The sequence below is a fragment of the Macaca nemestrina genome, chromosome 2 (assembly GCF_043159975.1).
Source record: "Macaca nemestrina isolate mMacNem1 chromosome 2, mMacNem.hap1, whole genome shotgun sequence".
Taxonomy (NCBI): Eukaryota; Metazoa; Chordata; class Mammalia; order Primates; family Cercopithecidae; genus Macaca; species Macaca nemestrina.
In genome coordinates, this window is record NC_092126.1 from 132,289,332 (window position 1) to 132,308,360 (window position 19,029).

Here is a 19,029-nt window from a genome sequence, read left to right on the forward strand (position 1 = left end):
CTAAAAATTTTTCAAATGGTTGATTAAAATCAGTGCATGTCAAGATAAAAATGTTGCCTTTATTTTTTTTTTATGCAGTTAACTTTCACTTTTGAAAATAGGTTATTTTATAAAACTGCTGTATTATCCATTAAAAAGGTAGTGGTTGTATTTTGCATTTTTAAACATCCAGGCTCATTGCTTATGATCTAAGAAAATAGAACAGCAGTTTCTATAGTTGATTGGTCATATAAGAAATTTTATGTGTTAGCCAATATACCAGTTCAGGTGGAAAAAAAAAAAAAAAGCATAAGACTTTAACATGCCTACACCACAAAAATATTAATATTTTTTCAAAGCAAATTATTTGATAGTACAGTCACTATACCTGGGCTTTAGACCCAATCAGCTATGTATGCAAACCTCAGCCTTGCTATTAACTGACATACGGCCTTTATGTATTCAACAATATTACTCTCCTTTTGTTTGTACTGGGTAACTACAGCAAACTAAACAAAACCCTGCCCTCATGGAGCTTACCTTCTAGAGCAGGGGCTGGAAAACTTACTGGAAAGGACTACATACGGTAAATATTTTCAGCTGTGCCGGCCATACAGTCACTATAGCAACTTCTTAACTCTGCCTTTATTTCATTCACAAAAGTAGCCATAGACAATAAATAAATGAATGGGCATTGCTTTGTTCCAGACTTTATGTATAGATGGTGAAATCTGAATTTCATATAATCTTCATGCATTCTGAAATATTCTGCTTTTGATTTTTTCCAACTACTAGCCGGGCGCGGTGGCTCACGCCTGTAATCCCAGCACTTTGGGAGGCCGAGGCGGGCGGATCACAAGGTCAGGAGATCGAGACCACGGTGAAACCCCGTCTCTACTAAAAATACAAAAAATTAGCCGGGCGCGGTGGCGGGCGCCTGTAGTCCCAGCTACTCAGGAGGCTGAGGCAGGAGAATGGCGTAAACCCAGGAGGCGGAGCTTGCAGTGAGCCGAGATCGCGCCACTGCACTCCAGCCTGGGCGACAGAGCGAGACTCCGTCTCAAAACACAAACAACAACAACAAAAAAAAGTAAAACCCAGTCTTAGCTCATGGGCCATACAAAAGCAGGCCAAGGGCTGGATTTGGCCCGTAAGCCACAGTTTACTGATCTCTATTCCAGAGGAAGAGGTTGGACAAACAGGTAAAATTAATAATATAGGCTATGGAGAAAAGTAAGGTAGTGTAATAGAGGAAAGAAAGGCTGGTGAAGGGAAGGTAGAGGGCTGTTCTATACAGGATGTCAAGGAAGGTTGAAGGAAGTGAGGGAGGCCTGACTCACTGGGAAGAGAGGAAGAGGTAAATGCAAGGACTTTGGCCTTTTTCTGAGGTTCAAGGAAGAGATGAGAAATGCATGGCAAGACTGAACTGTCAAAGAGTTGTGACAAATAGGACAAAGATGTAAGAAAAAGAGGAATCAAGGACAATTCCAAGATCTTTGGCTTGAGTGACTGAATGATGGAGTTGGCCATGTTCTGTGATGGGGTAGATTGTCTCTCTTAGCCTTAATTTCTTCATCTGCAAAATAAAGATAAAGATAATAGTACCTGCCCCCTACAGTTGTAGTAAAGAGTGAATAAAATACGTGACTTGAATGACACAGCCCAGTGGTTGACACACGGTTTGTACTCAGGGAATGGTGGCTATTGTGATGTTAGCTCTTTCTGGATCTATCAATGTACATCCAGGATGTAATTGTCAAAGGCAACTTATTCCCCATGCCCAGCTCATTTTGGACAACTTCACTGAAGTTGGATGATAAAATGCTCTCAGATTTATTTTCCTTTAAAATTATTATTGTACTGATTACATGTGGAAGATTCATTGCTACTTCTGAATTTTGATGGATACAGGGCTACTAAGATGCCAATATTAGCTCTACTCCCATTCCTCAGGGTACCCTGAGCATTACAAGTCTCACTATAGAGATCAGGGAAGACAAAACTTCAGGGTAAAGGAGTCATCTGAGCTGGACATTAAAAGACAAGTGCGGGGGGTGCGGAGCAAGATGGCCGAATAGGAACAGCTCCAGTCTCCAACTCCCAGCGCGAGCGACACAGAAGACCGGTGATTTCTGCATTTTCAACTGAGGTACTGGGTTCATCTCACTGGGGAGTGCCGGACGATTGGTGCTGGTCAGCTGCCGCAGCCCGACCAGCAAGAGCTGAAGCAGGGCGAGGCATCGCCTCACCTGGGAAGCGCAAGGGGGAAGGGAATCCCTTTTCCTAGCCAGGGGAACTGAGACACACAACACCTGGAAAATCGGGTAACTCCCACCCCAATACTGCGCTTTAAGCTAACGGGCACACCAGGAGATTATATCCCACACCTGGCCGGGAGGCTCCCACGCCCACGGAGCCTCCCTCATTGCTAGCACAGCAGTCTGTGATCTACCGGCAAGGCAGCAGTGAGGCTGGGGGAGGGGCGCCCGCCCTTGCTGAGGCTTAAGTAGGTAAACAAAGCCGCTGGGAAGCTGGAACTGGGTGGAGCTCACAGCAGCTCAAGGAAACCTGCCTGTCTCTGTAGACTCCACCTCTGGGGACAGGGCACAGTAAACAATAACAAACGCAGCAGAAACCTCTGCAGACGCAAACGACTCTGACAGCTTTGAAGACAGCAGTGGATCTCCCAACACGGAGGTTGAGAGCTGAGAAGGGACAGCCTGCCTGCTCAAGTGGGTCCCTGACCCCTGAGTAGCCTAACTGGGAGACATCCCCCACTAGGGGCAGTCTGACACCCCACACCTCACAGGGTGGAGTACCCCCCTGAGAGGAAGCCTCCAAAGCAAGAATCAGACAGGTACACTCGCTGTTCAGCAATATTCTATCTTCTGCAGCCTCTGTTGCTGACACCCAGGCAAACAGGGTCTGGAGTGGACCTCAAGCAATCTCCAACAGACCCACAGCTGAGGGTCCTGACTGTTAGAAGGAAAACTATCAAACAGGAAGGACACCTACACCAAAACCCCATCAGTACGTCACCATCATCAAAGACCAGAGGCAGATAAAACCACAAAGATGGGGAAAAAGCAGGGCAGAAAAGCTGGAAATTCAAAAAATAAGAGCACATCTCCCCCGGCAAAGGAGCGCAGCTCCTCGCCAGCAACGGATCAAAGCTGGACGGAGAATGACTTTGACGAGATGAGAGAAGAAGACTTCAGTCCATCAAACTTCTCAGAGCTAAAGGATGAATTACGTACCCAGCGCAAAGAAACTAAAAATCTTGAAAAAAAGTGGAAGAATTGATGGCTAGAGTAATTAATGCAGAGAAGGTCATAAACGAAATGAAAGAGATGAAAACCATGACACAAGAAATACGTGACAAATGCACAAGCTTCAGTAACCGACTCGATCAACTGGAAGAAAGAGTATCAGCGATTGAGGATCAAATGAATGAAATGAAACGAGAAGAGAAACCAAAAGAAAAAAGAAGAAAAAGAAATGAACTAAGCCTGCAAGAAGTATGGGATTATGTAAAAAGACCAAATCTACGTCTGATTGGGGTGCCTGAAAGTGAGGGGGAAAATGGAACCAAGTTGCAAAACACTCTTCAGGATATCATCCAGGAGAACTTCCCCAACCTAGTAGGGCAGGCCAACATTCAAATCCAAGAAATACAGAGACCACCACAAAGATACTCCTCAAGAAGAGCAACTCCAAGACACATAATTGCCAGATTCACCAAAGTTGAAATGAAGGAAAAAATGTTAAGGGCAGCCAGAGAGAAAGGTCGGGTTACCCACAAAGGGAAGCCCATCAGACTAACAGATCTCTCGGCAGAAACTCTACAAGCCAGAAGAGAGTGGGGGCCAATATTCAACATTCTTAAAGAAAAGAATTTTCAACCCAGAATTTCATATCCAGCCAAACTAAGTTTCATAAGTGAAGGAGAAATAAAATCCTTTACAGATAAGCAAATGCTTAGAGATTTTGTCACCACTAGGCCTGCCTTACAAGAGACCCTGAAGGAAGCACTAAACATGGAAAGGAACAACCGGTACCAGCCATTGCAAAAACATGCCAAAATGTAAAGACCATCGAGGCTAGGAAGAAACTGCATCAACTAACAAGCAAAATAACCAGCTACTATCATAATGGCAGGATCAAGTTCACAAATAACAATATTAACTTTAAATGTAAATGGACTAAATGCTCCAATTAAAAGACACAGACTGGCAAACTGGATAAAGAGTCAAGACCCATCAGTCTGCTGTTTTCAGAAGACCCATCTCACATGCAGAGACATACATAGGCTCAAAATAAAGGGATGGAGGAAGATTTACCAAGCAAATGGAGAACAAAAAAAAGCAGGGGTTGCAATACTAGTCTCTGATAAAACAGACTTTAAACCATCAAAGATCAAAAGAGACAAAGAAGGCCATTACATAATGGTAAAGGGATCAATTCAACAGGAAGAGCTAACTATCCTAAATATATATGCACCCAATACAGGAGCACCCAGATTCATAAAGCAAGTCCTTAGAGACTTACAAAGAGACTTAGACTCCCATACAATAATAATGGGGGACTTCAACACCCCACTGTCAACATTAGACAGATCAACGAGACAGAAAGTTAACAAGGATATCCAGGAATTGAACTCATCTCTGCAGCAAGCAGACCTAATAGACATCTATAGAACTCTCCACCCCAAATCAACAGAATATACATTCTTCTCAGCACCACATCGCACTTACTCCAAAATTGACCACATAATTGGAAGTAAAGCACTCCTCAGCAAATGTACAAGAACAGAAATTATAACAAACTGTCTCTCAGACCACAGTGCAATCAAACTAAGGACTAAGAAACTCAATCAAAACCGCTCAACTACATGGAAACTGAACAACCTGCTCCTGAATGACTACTGGGTACATAACGAAATGAAGGCAGAAATAAAGAAGTTCTTTGAAACCAATGAGAACAAAGATACAACATACCAGAATCTCTGGGACACATTTAAAGCAGTGTCTAGAGGGAAATTTATAGCACTAAATGCACACAAGAGAAAGCAGGAAAGATCTAAAATTGACACTCTAACATCGCAATTAAAAGAACTAGAGAAGCAAGAGCAAACACATTCGAAAGCTAGCAGAAGGCAAGAAATAACTAAGATCAGAGCAGAACTGAAGAAGATAGAGACACAAAAAACCCTCCAAAAAATCAATGAATCCAGGAGGTGGTTTTTTGAAAAGATCAACAAAATTGACAGACCACTAGCAAGACTAATAAAGAAGAAAAGAGAGAAGAATCAAATCGACGCAATTAAAAATGATAAAGGGGAATCACCACCAACCCCACAGAAATACAAACTACCATCAGAGAATACTATAAACACCTCTATGCAAATAAACTGGAAAACCTAGAAGAAATGGATAATTTCCTGGACGCTTACACTCTTCCAAGACTAAACCAGGAACAAGTTGAATCCCTGAATAGACCAATAGCAGGCTCTGAAATTGAGGCAATAATTAATAGCCTACCAACCAAAAAAAGTCCAGGACCAGATGGATTCACAGCTGAATTCTACCAGAGGTACAAGGAGGAGCTGGTACCATTCCTTCTGAAACTATTCCAATCAATAGAAAAAGAGGGAATCCTCCCTAACTCATTTTATGAGGCCAACATCATCCTGATACCAAAGCCTGACAGAGATACAACAAAAAAAGAGAATTTTAGACCAATATCCCTGATGAACATCGATGCAAAAATCCTCAATAAAATACTGGCAAACCGGATTCAGCAACACATCAAAAAGCTTATCCACCATGATCAAGTGGGCTTCATCCCTGGGACGCAAGGCTGGTTCAACATTCGCAAATCAATAAACATAATCCAGCATATAAACAGAACCAAAGACAAGAACCACATGATTATCTCAATAGATGCAGAAAAGGCTTTTGACAAAATTCAACAGCCCTTCATGCTAAAAACGCTCAATAAATTCGGTATTGATGGAACGTACCTCAAAATAATAAGAGCTATTTATGACAAACCCACAGCCAATATCATACTGAATGGGCAAAAACTGGAAAAATTCCCTTTGAAAACTGGCACAAGACAGGGATGCCCTCTCTCACCACTCCTATTCAACATAGTGTTGGAAGTTCTGGCTAGGGCAATCAGGCAAGAGAAAGAAATAAAGGGTATTCAGTTAGGGAAAGAAGAAGTCAAATTGTCCCTCTTTGCAGATGACATGATTGTATATTTAGAAAACCCCATTGTCACAGCCCAAAATCTCCTTAAGCTGATAAGCAACTTCAGCAAAGTCTCCGGATACAAAATTAATGTGCAAAAATCACAAGCATTCCTATACACCAGTAACAGACAAACAGAGAGCCAAATCATGAATGAACTCCCATTCACAATTGCTTCAAAGAGAATCAAATACCTAGGAATCCAACTTACAAGGGATGTAAAGGACCTCTTCAAGGAGAACTACAAACCACTGCTCAGTGAAAGAAAAGAGGACACAAACAAATGGAAAAACATACCATGCTCATGGATAGGAAGAATCAATATCGTGAAAATGGCCATACTGCCCAAGGTTATTTATAGATTCAATGCCATCCCCATCAAGCTACCAATGAGTTTCTTCACAGAATTGGAAAAAACTGCTTTAAAGTTCATATGGAACCAAAAAAGAGCCCGCATCTCCAAGACAATCCTAAGTCAAAAGAACAAAGCTGGAGGCATCACGCTACCTGACTTCAAACTATACTACAAGGCTACAGTAACCAAAACAGCATGGTACTGGTACCAAAACAGAGATATAGACCAATGGAACAGAACAGAGTCCTCAGAAATAATCCCACACATCTACAGCCATCTGATCTTTGACAAACCTGAGAGAAACAAGAAATGGGGAAAGGATTCCCTATTTAATAAATGATGCTGGGAAAATTGGCTAGCCATAAGTAGAAAGCTGAAACTGGATCCTTTCCTTACATGAAAATTAATTCAAGATGGATTAGAGACTTAAATGTTAGACCTACTACTATAAAAATCCTAGAGGAAAACCTAGGTAGTACCATTCAGGACATAGGCATGGGCAAAGACTGCATGTCTAAAACACCAAAAGCAACGGCAGCAAAAGCCAAAATTGACAAATGGGATCTCATTAAACTAAAGAGCTTGTGCACAGCAAAAGAAACTACCATCAGAGTGAACAGGCAACCTACAGAATGGGAGAAAATTTTTGCAATCTACTCATCTGACAAAGGGCTAATATCCAGAACCTACAAAGAACTCAAACAAATTTACAAGAAAAAAACAAACAGCCCCATCAAAAAGTGGGCAAAGGATATGAACAGACATTTCTCAAAAGAAGACATTCATACAGCCAACAGACACATGAAAAAATGCTCATCATCACTGGCCATCAGAGAAATGCAAATCAAAACCACAATGAGATACCATCTCACACCAGTTAGAATGGCAATCATTAAAAAGTCAGGAAACAACAGGTGCTGGAGAGGATGTGGAGAAATAGGAACACTTTTACACTGTTGGTGGGATTGTAAACTAGTTCAACCATTATGGAAAACAGTATGGTGATTCCTCAAGGATCTAGAACTAGATGTACCATATGACCCAGCCATCCCATTACTGGGTATATACCCAAAGGATTATAAATCATGCTGCTATAAAGACACATGCACACGTATGTTTATTGCAGCACTATTCACAATAGCAAAGACTTGGAATCAACCTAAATGTCCATCAGTGACAGAGTGGATTAAGAAAATGTGGCACATATACACCATGGAATACTATGCAGCCATAAAAAAGGATGAGTTTGTGTCCTTTGTAGGGACATGGATGCAGCTGGAAACCATCATTCTTAGCAAACTATCACAAGAACACAAAACCAAACACCGCATGTTCTCACTCATAGGTGGGAACTGAACAATGAGATCACTTGGACTCGGGAAGGGGAACATCACACACCGGGGCCTATCATGGGGAGGGGGGAGGGGGGAGGGATTGCATTGGGAGTTATACCTGATGTAAATGACGAGTTGATGGGTGCTGACGAGTTGATAGTTGCAGCACACCAACATGGCACAAGTATACATATGTAACAAACCTGCACATTATGCACATGTACCCTAGAACTCAAAGTATAATAATAATAATAAAAAAAAAAAAAGACAAGTGGAATTTTAGAAGAGGAAGTGAAAAAAGGAGGCAGCAATGGTATGGGGAAGTACATGGCCTGTACAATGATTGGCAGTGAAGGCCCATTTAAGATGCTTATAATCTGTATTTTGCATCAGTTTCCAAGGGGGATCCATTGATGATCTCTCAACAGGGAGGGAACCTGGGCAGGGAGTTTACCCTTGATGCAGAGAAAGCAAGGTATAAGTCAATTAAGGGTGAGAACAGGTAGAGAGCTCAGTTAGACTAATGGTTCCCTCATGCTGCCTGTTCATCACACTCACCCTAAGAACAACTGTTTTAAAAGCATGGTTTTCTAAGCCCTATCCTAGACTTTTACTATACCAGAATATCCTAGAGTTAGAGTTCAAAACTGTGTTTTTTACACATTCCCATGATAGCATTAAATTATTATTATATTGACAATGACCCATGGTGATGGCCCAAGAGACAAGTAGATTAGAGAGCCATTTGAGGAAGATACTGAAGACAAAACCGTTGCTTCCATTCTGTAGAAATTTTCCAATATGAAATATTGGAAATATTTAGGCAATAGAAACTTTGAAAAATGAAGTAAAAGAATCAAGTAGGAAGTCTGCAAAGAGCTACTGAAAAAAATATACTGGGGTCAAATAATTGTTGTAGAGGCTGTCTGTGCTTTGTAGGATGTTTAGTAGCATCCCTGGCCTCTACCCACAAGATGCCAGTAGCATCCTCACAATGTGTGATGACCAGAAATATCCAAGACATTGCCAAACGTCTTCTCAGGGGCAAAAGTGCCTCTGGATGAGAACTACTACTATAAAGACATAGCTTTTCACCCTTAGTAGAGGATTCAAAAATAAGAACATTAAAAAGTCTAAAATGTCTCAAGATTCAAAGTGATTTGCTTCTGCTCACAAACAAGATATGGCAAATGCTTGGCTTCGATGCTAAGAAGACATCATACCCTTGTTAGAAGGCTTAACAATGGCAACCCCAGAGAGTGAAAAGCTCCTTAGCGCAGAGAATGCAGCAAAACCCAGATTTCAATTAAGGCAGGTCCATAGAGAGGGTCATATTTTCCCACAAGAAGCAGTAGCTCTAGAGACGCTGAAAACTATGTCGGCAGAGTAAACTCAATGCCAGTATTTTATACCTGGAAAAGATGACTAGTTAGGGAATTATCCTCTCTCTTTTCATATCTTCATCTAAAGCTATTAGTATTCAAGTTAACTGCCAACTATTTTCATATTTGCAATTAAATGGAAAATAAAATTCTGACATAGCTGGCTTACTGGAGACCATCTTACTTTAGCCTTTCTGTGTTTTGATGCTGCTGTGCATGAACTGTTTAAAGAAAATGGAAACTATTTTGTTATATAGTTTAGTTAACACATCCTCTAGGGAGACAATTGCTCTGCTTTTCTAGGACCTCTGTCTTACCTGTGGTGTAAGGTCAGTAACAATTTTAAGAAAAAGATACAACTGGAAGCTAGTCACAGATCCACAAATGAATTTACTCTATGTGCATAAGATCCATAAAAGACATAAAATGTTTTATGCAGTTCAAGTCACACTGACTTGGATTAATAAAGGAAACAAAGTTTTATGACTTCAAGATTATTCTCAAGTGACATATCACTAAAAAAGCAGCCCAAGTATCATGATGGCTTGGGGAACTGTATTATCTTTCTACAACTTTTCAAAGTGCTAAATGAAATGTCACTACCATTGAGGATTTAGCTAGAGCAAACTTACATTCCCAGCACTGAGCCAAAATGTCCCTAAAGGTTTGCTTCCTGCAAATGCCTTCTCTAACTACACATAGAGAGCCGTTCTACCAAGAGAACTACCGTTGGCTTCTGCTCATGATCTTGTTTTATATTTATATATAAAAATCAATACAAATAGAATCTTCCAAAATGTTATTCCTTAGCCTACAAGAAATATGATGAAAGAAAATTTTTATCACTGATGGATGTAATACCCTAATTCATGGGTTACTCCAAGATTTTTACTTAGGAAGGAATTAGTAAAAAAAATAGCTGAAACGGCCCAAGGGAAAGATAAGGAAATTATCTTAAGGCAGGGTTTGCTTAGCAAGCATGCTGGGTCTATATAGGATGGAAGTTTATTGGGAATGGCTTAGAATGATACGAGTGTTGACCTCCTTGCCCCACCAGTAAATGACTCCATGGACTTCTGCTGCCCTGGATACAAAAGCAGATATCAGGCCATTACCCCAGTCATCTCAATATCAGTAACAAGGGTAAGTTACTTGACAATTGCAATTAATGTTGAAAATGGTCTTCATTTTGACATTCTGGTTTTACCTAGAATCAACTGACAACTATTCCATTGATAATCTGGGGTATAATATCAGCTAAAGTTCCCATTTAAAATGTTTTGTACAATCATATTTTCTAATATTTTGTTTTAGACTTACTATCTTTATGTTTTAATATATTTTACAAAATCTTAATATAATAGTTCATGTTAACACTTAGAAGAACTGGCCTGCTTTTGACCTCCATGGCTGAAGATGAATTACTAAGCACTTAGAGTGCTCAAAGTATTCATAAAGGAGACGACATAAGAAAGGCAAGAAGCCATTCACTGTATGTATTTCCTAAGGGATCAAAGTTCAATAGCAATGATAACCAGAGTCACTCCATTCCAGTATGTCTAATTCTAATGATCTTAGAATGACCTTGGTCATGTCAATTTTCATTCAAGAAATAGTTACCAAGGCATTCAGCTGGCTCTGGGACTGCCAGGGCCCAACATCAAAGCTCTCCCACGAGACAGAAAGTTCTAGGTATTAAGTAAAATATGGATAGCAATCTATGTAAAATGTAACCATAATAAATGCTCAAAGATACAGGGAGCATGCATTCAATCAGGAAAGAGGTCCCTGAAAAAATGATGATTAACCAGAAAAGGATGGAAACAGCCAGTGCAAAAGGACCAGGGTAAGAGGGACTGACAAAAGGCCAGGATGTTTAGAGCAGCAAGAAGGAAGCGGAGGTGGCTTAGCCATGTTACTCATTAAAGACCAGGCAGAGGCTAGTGGACCAATTACCAGAGGGTGCCAGTGGAATATTTTGAGGTGGATTAGCTTAGAGGATGTGCATTTTACAAAATTACTGTAGTCACTGTGTAGGGACCAGATTGGAAGGCAGCAATCTAGATGCATCTCCATATGAGATGGCCGACTGGACAAGAGGAGTAAGCACAGTGTTGAAGAATCATGGGAAAGTTGGGTAGTAAAAATCCTAAGGACAATGTAACCAACTGATCATGGGAAGATAAGGAAGAAGGTAGGTTTCTGGCTGGAGAACTGGGTAGACAATGGTGTTCTTCAGTGACAGTGAGAATTAAAAAGAGGACCATTTGGGGAGAAAAGTGTTGGCTTCTAAGTCTTGAATAAGAATCTCCAACCATTAAATCTCCTTTAAAGCAATAGGTATTTCTACTTGAGTAAATCATCTGGATGTGGATTCTTGCCATGGTGTTTTGATACAGTGGCCTGTCAGCTCTGAAACTTTTACTTTAAATCGGGCTTGTGAAGAAGCTGAAATGAATTTAGGGGCCCTGCCTAAAATAATGAATTCTCCCACCAAATCACTGCTCTATAAAATCTGACACACAGAATGATGCTGGGAAATGCACTTTTCAAAAAGGCCAAAGCCCTAAGGTAGCACTGCCCAAGCAGGTTTGTCAACACATAATAATGTTTTCTTGATGGCAGAATAAAATCAAGGGGAGGAAGCCCCACAGTTGATAAATTGTAAATTGTAGTTGCATTTTGTCTATACTTGCCTTTGTAGTTTTGACTTTATTGCCACTGCTACAGGACCAACCTGAGTAATCTGGCAGCACTTTACAATCCTCTCCTTCCAAACATGGATTCATGTGACACCACCATTTCTGAATCACAATGGAAGCTGGAAAACAAAGGCCAAATAATATTTGTGACACTGTTTCTTCCTCCAAAGATGGACAAAATAAAACTCAATACAGAGTAGTACACTGAGTTCAAAGATTGCTATTAAATTTACTGTTAGTAAATTTAAGGAATCTCATCAGGCATATACTCTACAAAATATTTCTTTATTAAAAAATTTAAAAGCAACAGATGGTGACAACACAGAGAAAAGGGAATGCTTATACACTGTTGGTGTGAAGGCAAATTAGTACAACCTCTATGGGAAACAGTATGGAGATTTCTCAAATAACTAAAAACCAAACAACCATTCAATCCAGCAATCCCACCCCCGGCTATCTGCCCAAAGGAAAAGAGACCGTTATATCAAGAAGACACCTGCACTCATATGTTTATCGCAGCACTAGTAATAAATAGCAAAGTCATGGAATCAACATGTGTCTATCAGTGGAAGACTGGATAAAGAAAACGTGGTATAGATACGCTATCAAAAACTACTCAGCCACAGAAGAGAATGAAATCCTGTCTTTTACAGCAACATGGATGGAACCGGAGGTTATTATCTTAAGTGAAATAACCCAGAAACAAAGTCAAAGTCAAAAGTCAGTCATTTTCTCACTTATAAACAAGAGCTGAATAATGTGTACACAGGGACATAGTCATGGAACAACAAATTGGAGACTTGGAAGGGTGGGAAGGACGAGAAGTTACTTAAGGGGTACAAGGTACACTATTTGGGTGATGGCTACACTAAAAGCCCAGACTTCACCACTATGTACCCTTAAGTTTATACAAATAAAAAATAGATCACTTTTGCAGTGGACTGCCCAACTGTAAAATAGAGCTGGTGAGATCTCAGGCTTTGTGGTGGGCTTGCCTGGGTTTGAATCTGACTGTGCCATCCTCTAGATAAGACTAGTTCTCGGACTTCTCTGTCAGTTTTTTCATTTGAAAAGTAGATCCTCACCCTAGGATATTAAGAGGATAAAGTTGCACTTTGGGAGGCCGAGGCGGGTGGATCACGAGGTCAGGAGATCGAGACCATCCTGGCTAACATGGTGAAACCCCGTCTCTACTAAAAATACAAAAAACTAGCCGGGCGTGGTGGCGGGCGCCTGTAGTCCCAGCTACTCGGAGGCTGAGGCAGGAGAATGGCGTGAACCTGGGAGGCGGAGCTTGCAGTGAGCCGAGATCGCGCCACTGCACTCCAGCCTAGGTGACACAGCGCGAGACTCCGTCTCAAAAAAAAAAAAAAAAAAAAAAAAAAAAAAAAAAAAAAAGAGGATAAAGTTAATCCATGTGTGAAAGTCTTTGCTGACTTTGAGCCAGTCACAATAGTCTTAGAAAATGTTAGCTGTTATTATGGTCATCATCTTTGATTGCAGGTTACAATGGTATTGCAACTGGTTCTTATGTTTGATGGTCTCTGTTAATAGCAAAAACTAAAAGCACTAAAAATTTCCATCATACATGGTGTTCTTCTCTCCATGCCATTCTAGTGAGTGGCCAGCAACCACTTAAAGTCAATTACAAAAAGCCATAGGAAAGTTGGAAGACATGGCATTCCTTCACCTTTTCATATGCCTGTTGGTCATTTGTATGTCTTCCTTGGAAAAATATCAATTCAGTTCTTTTTCCTACTTTTTAATTAGGGTATTAATTTTTGGCAATTGAGCAGGTGGGTTTCTTTTATATTTTGGATCTTAACTCCTTATCAGATATATGACTTGCAAGTATTTTCTCCCATTCTGTAGGTTACTTTTCCATTTGATGTAGTCCCAATTGTTTATTTTTGCTTTTGTTGCCTGTACTTTTGGTGTCATAACCAAAATATCATTCCAAAGACCAATAACAAGGACCTTTTATCCTATGTTTTCTTCTAGAAGTTTCATAGTTTCATTTCATAGATTACATCCTTTTCAAGTTAACTTTTCTGTATGGTTTAAGTCACAGGTCTAACTTCATTCTTTTGCATGGGAATGTCTAATTTTCTTCCCAGTACCCTTTATTAAAGAGACTATCCTTTCCCCATTGTGTAGTCTTGTCATCCTGTCAAAGACTAGTTGACTATAAATGCATGGATTTATTTCTGAGTTGTCTATTCTGTTCCATGGGTCTACATGTCTATTTTTATACCAGTGCCATACTGTTTTGATAACTATAGCTTTGTAATATAATTTGAATCGGGGCTGTGTGCCTCCAACTCTGTTTTTCTTTTTCAAAATTGCATTAGCTACTTGGGGTCTTTTGTGGTTCTATATGAATTTTAGGACTGCTTTTCTCTCTTTGTGGAAAATTATGTTGGAATTTTGTTAGGGATTGTATCCGTAGATTGCTTTGGAGAGTATAGACATTTTAACAATATTTCTCCAATCTATGAACACAGGATATTGTTCCATTTCTTTCATTAATGTCTTACAGTTTTTAGTGTACAGATTTTTTTACCTCCTTGGTTAAATTGATTCTTAAGTATTTTATTCTTTTTGGTGCTATTATAAAAATAGGATCATTTCCTTAATTTCTTGGATAGTTCATTGTTAGCAAAATGCAACTGAGTTTTGGATGTTGATTTTGTATTCTGCAGCTTTACTGAATTTATTAGTACCTGGTATTTAAAGAAGAACTAGGCTGTGTGCGGTGGCTCATGCCAGTAATTCCAGCACTTTGGGAGGCTGAGGCAGGTAGATCATGAAGTCAGGAGATCAAGACCATCCTGGCTAACAAGGTGAAACCCCATCTCTACTAAAAATACAAAAAAAAAAAAAAAAAAATTAGCCAGGTGTGGTGGCAGGCACCTGTAGTCCCAGCTACTTGGGAGGCTGAGGCAGGAGAATGGTGTGAACCTGGGAAGTGGAGCTTGCAGTGAGCCAAGAACACACCACTGCACTCCAGCCTGGGCAACAGAGCTAGACTATCTTAAAAAAAAAAAGAACACTCCACTTTCTCTTCCAAAGAATCAAAGAAGAGAGAACACTTCCAAACTCATTTAACAAGGCCCAGCATTACCTTCATACCAAAGCCAGATTAGGACACTAGAAGAAAAGAAAATTCTAGGCCACTATCCTTGATAAACGTAGATAAAAAATCCTCAACAAAACACTAGCAAACTGAACTGAACAGCACATTAAGAGGATCCTCCACTATGATCAAGTAGGGTTTATCCTTGGGCTGCATGAATGATTAAATGTAAGTAAATCAATAAATGTGACACACCACATTAACAGAATGAAGGATAAAAATCATCTGGTCATCTCCTGCAGAAAAGTCATTTGACAAAATTATGATAAAACTCTTAACAAAGATAATTTTGTACTGAAGGAATGTACTTCAACATAATAAAGGCCATATATGACAAGACATGGATATCTAAGCTCACCATTTTTATTCAATAGAATACCAACAGTCTTAGAGCAAGCAGGCAAGAAAAAAATATAAAAGGCACTTAAATTAGGAAGAAGTTAAATTGTCTCTGCAGACAACGTGGTCATAATTATATATAGGAAGCCCTGAAGACTTTCCTGATAGATTTGACTCAAACTAGGCTGCCTGTGAAGTCAGAAACTCAATTTCAAAGTTTTTATTGAGGTCCAGGCACCCTGCTAATTTCCTTCCTGTATTTTCTAATTTAAACGTCACTACAAACTTGAGGTTGAAAGACTACACATTAGGTACAGTGTATACTGCTCAGGTGAGGGGTGCACTAATATCTCAAATTACCACTAAAGAACTTACCTATGTAATAGAAGACCACTTGTTCCCCAAAAACTGTTGAAATGAAAAATATTTTCCTGTACTTCATAGAAATGAAAAAATTGAGGTCCAGGGGCATTAAGTGACTAGAGCAAGGTCACACAGTCTGAAAACAGTCAAACAAGCACTTGAAAAGAAGCAGTCTAATGCTAGAGCCCAAGTGCTAACACTTATATTCATACCTCCCTCCTTCCCTCACACAACTACTAGAAACAAATCCTTGTATGGAAGGAGGCAAGCCAGTGCATTCAAACAGTTTCCCAGTCAGACAAACACTATGTGGCATGATGAGAGCACAGGACAATTTCATTATTCATTGAACGGGCCAGACATTGTAGAATCTTCTCCATAAGTGGCCACATTGTCCCTGATTCTGGCCAAATATACTGAACTACTATCTAGTGATATCCATCAAAACAAATAGTACCTAAGTCAGGTGGATTTGTGATCTCGAGTAACCACTTGCTATTTAAATCAGGCATTGCCAACACCAAGAAAGGAATCTAGCCAAATTGGTTATTTATTGTGCCAGAGACTGCCATGAAACTGGGATGGATGTACATAGCAGGTAAAGCCTAATAAAGTTATATTCTTGGCCAGGCATGATGCCTCACACCTGTAATCCTAGCACTTTGGAAGGCCTAGGCGGGCAGATCACTTGAGGTCAAGAGTTTGAGACCAGCCTGGCCAAAGTGGTGAAACCCCGCCTCTACTAAAAATGCAAAAATTCACTGGGCATGGTGGCGTACACCTGTAGTTCCAGTTACTCAGGAGGCTGAGGCCGAAGGATCACTTGAGCCTGGGAGGCGGAGGTTGCAGTGAGTCGAGATTGCACCACTGTACTCCAGCCTCGGTGACAGAGCAAGACTCTGTCTCAAAAAAAAAAAAAAGTTATATTTTTTGCAGCCTCAAATATCATAACAGTTTCCCCTTGCAACTTCATGGAGCTGTGTCACTTTCAAAGCACTTTTACTTACTGTTCCTCTTTTGATTGTCCCAACAACCTTCAGAAACCAGAAAAGGGAGCCAGATAGTGCCACAAATAAAAACTAGGGCTTCCCTCAGAGTTAGTAAAGGGGTGGAGGGTGGTACTAAAATCTAGAATTTCTTCTTCCTTATCCAGTAGTCTTTCTACTGTATCACAATTTACAATCATATTTTAGATTAGGAAGTACTACACAGAGTTTTACTATACTCACAGTGTTGACCATTCATTCTTGTCTGAATACCATGGATTGGTTCCAAGTGGATATAAAAATAAATAAGAGATGGTCCCCAGCCCTCAATTTAAAATACCATCTGCAGGACTAGAAAAGTTACATAAATGTTGACAGAGCTTAGTTGTATTTACATAGAATTAGAGCTGAATTTAAAATACTTTGTCTTCAAAACTCTTCCTTAGACTAACTTTCTTCCACTCAGGAGTGAGAACCCATGTACTCTGGAAAGGTATCAGAGCTTCATGAAAGATTCAAAAGCAGTCTTGACAGGTGGCCAGAGGTCCACAACTAAAGACACGAGCAACAGTGATGGTTCCACCTGGAAGCCAGCAGACGCGTGTGGCTGAAGTGAGAGATCGTCAGGGAAGCCCCGGACGCTCAGATTAGGAGGGTGTCTGGGAAGGAACTATTAGGGGCTCTCGAGGAAAATTCAAGATTAGACTTGGGTCTCTCAGCAGCAGGGAGCCAGGGAAGGAGTCTGAGCCAAGTAGTGCAACAAGGTAGAGAAAACTGGGTGCCAGAAGAGTTTGAGAAGAACGAACTCTAAAACAGAAGAGCAACTGAGGTGGGAGTGAAGTGAGAAATTGCGGAATAAATTCCCTGCAGAGAAAGAGAATAAATCAGATAATCTCAACCTTTCAGCAGAGAAATGCCAGCCAGCACTTACTTACTGAACCCATGGGGACACAAGGTACTTCCAATGCCAAAACCTAGAAAAGGAGCTGGAGGGGGGGAATAAAAATGACAGATCCGGATATATATCACAGAAAAATATGCCACTTCTTAACTACAGAAAAAAAAATCAGCATTTACCTAGTGTTTAGGGATTTAAATTAAAAAATTTTAAAAGGAAGCATGGAAGACCAAGACAAAACTCTTATGAGATTATCTACCAGGTTTTTCATTTAATTGGAAAATATGGAGTGATGCTTTCTTCTAAAAACAGATTTGCCTCAGACTCCTTAGAATAGCAAGCTGCCCTGAAATGTAAAGGAGTCCTATTTGCAAATATACATTTTCCTGTCTCACAGAATAATATATTGTGAGGTGCCCCTATTCATCAATGTGTTACCCATGATGGAGTTTCTTTGTGAAAGGCTTTATGGCAAGTGCTTTCTCAGAAATGACAGATGTAAAAGGAAACACCACAATAATCAAAATACACATCGCAAATTCCGTTATGAGTTAAGGATTGACTAAGAAACTGACAGCAAAGGTAAGAACCCACTGAGGGCTCGACCTGACAGAGAATAGGGTGATTAAACAGCCAGGAAATGTAAGCTTCGAGTGCACCTTCAGCCTCACTAGCAGGGACAAAGGACTCAGAAGTAGGATTTTATTAAAGTTACTGGTGAGAACATCTGCCCACTTTACTGAGCCTTGTATCCACAGGAAAATAAGTTTGTAGGAGGCATAGATATTCTTTTCCTCTTAAAAAATATCATAATACACTTTAAATGAGAAAGTGTCTTGTCACTTCTATTTTTAAAATAAAATTCTTTTAAAAGCCCCAAGCTTCCTGACTTACGAAAACACATAATACCCCTATCTTCAAGCTGCCAACCTGTAATGAATTTCCAGTTTTATGCAGAAAGAAAGAAAAAAAAATAAAAAGACAGTGAAACCCTCCCTAGTTTTGTGGTAGCAACTGGTATATTCTATAATGCTGTTGTCGAGGTGAATATTTCATGTGATAATTAGCTGTTTTGCTTCTGGTACATTTTCCTTACTCTCTATTGTATAAAATGGGTTTTATTTTGTATCTCTTGTCCCAAATAAGCATCACTCGGTTAAACAGAACACAATTATATATTTATACAGTTACTTAGATAAGCCAGACTTCAAATTATAACCAAGAACATGCTCACTTTTCATGAGTTGGACTCTTACTTGTTGATTTAGTTTAGCTGTATTTATTAAGTGTAAACTTGAGTG

The 19,029-nt window shown here is 39.9% G+C and overlaps 1 protein-coding gene across 3 annotated transcripts in view; it reads right to left on the reverse strand.

Moving 5' to 3' along the window:
* The window catches only part of TAFA4 (TAFA chemokine like family member 4), a 199,684-nt gene that overhangs the window by 1,703 nt on the left and 178,952 nt on the right, over nt 1-19,029 (reverse strand). For all 3 annotated transcript variants that reach the window (XM_011744800.2, XM_011744793.2, XM_011744808.3), the window contains exon 5: nt 12,001-12,125. In XM_011744800.2, coding sequence (XP_011743102.1) covers nt 12,001-12,125 — 125 coding nt within the window. The remainder of the gene's footprint in view (nt 1-12,000; nt 12,126-19,029) is intronic.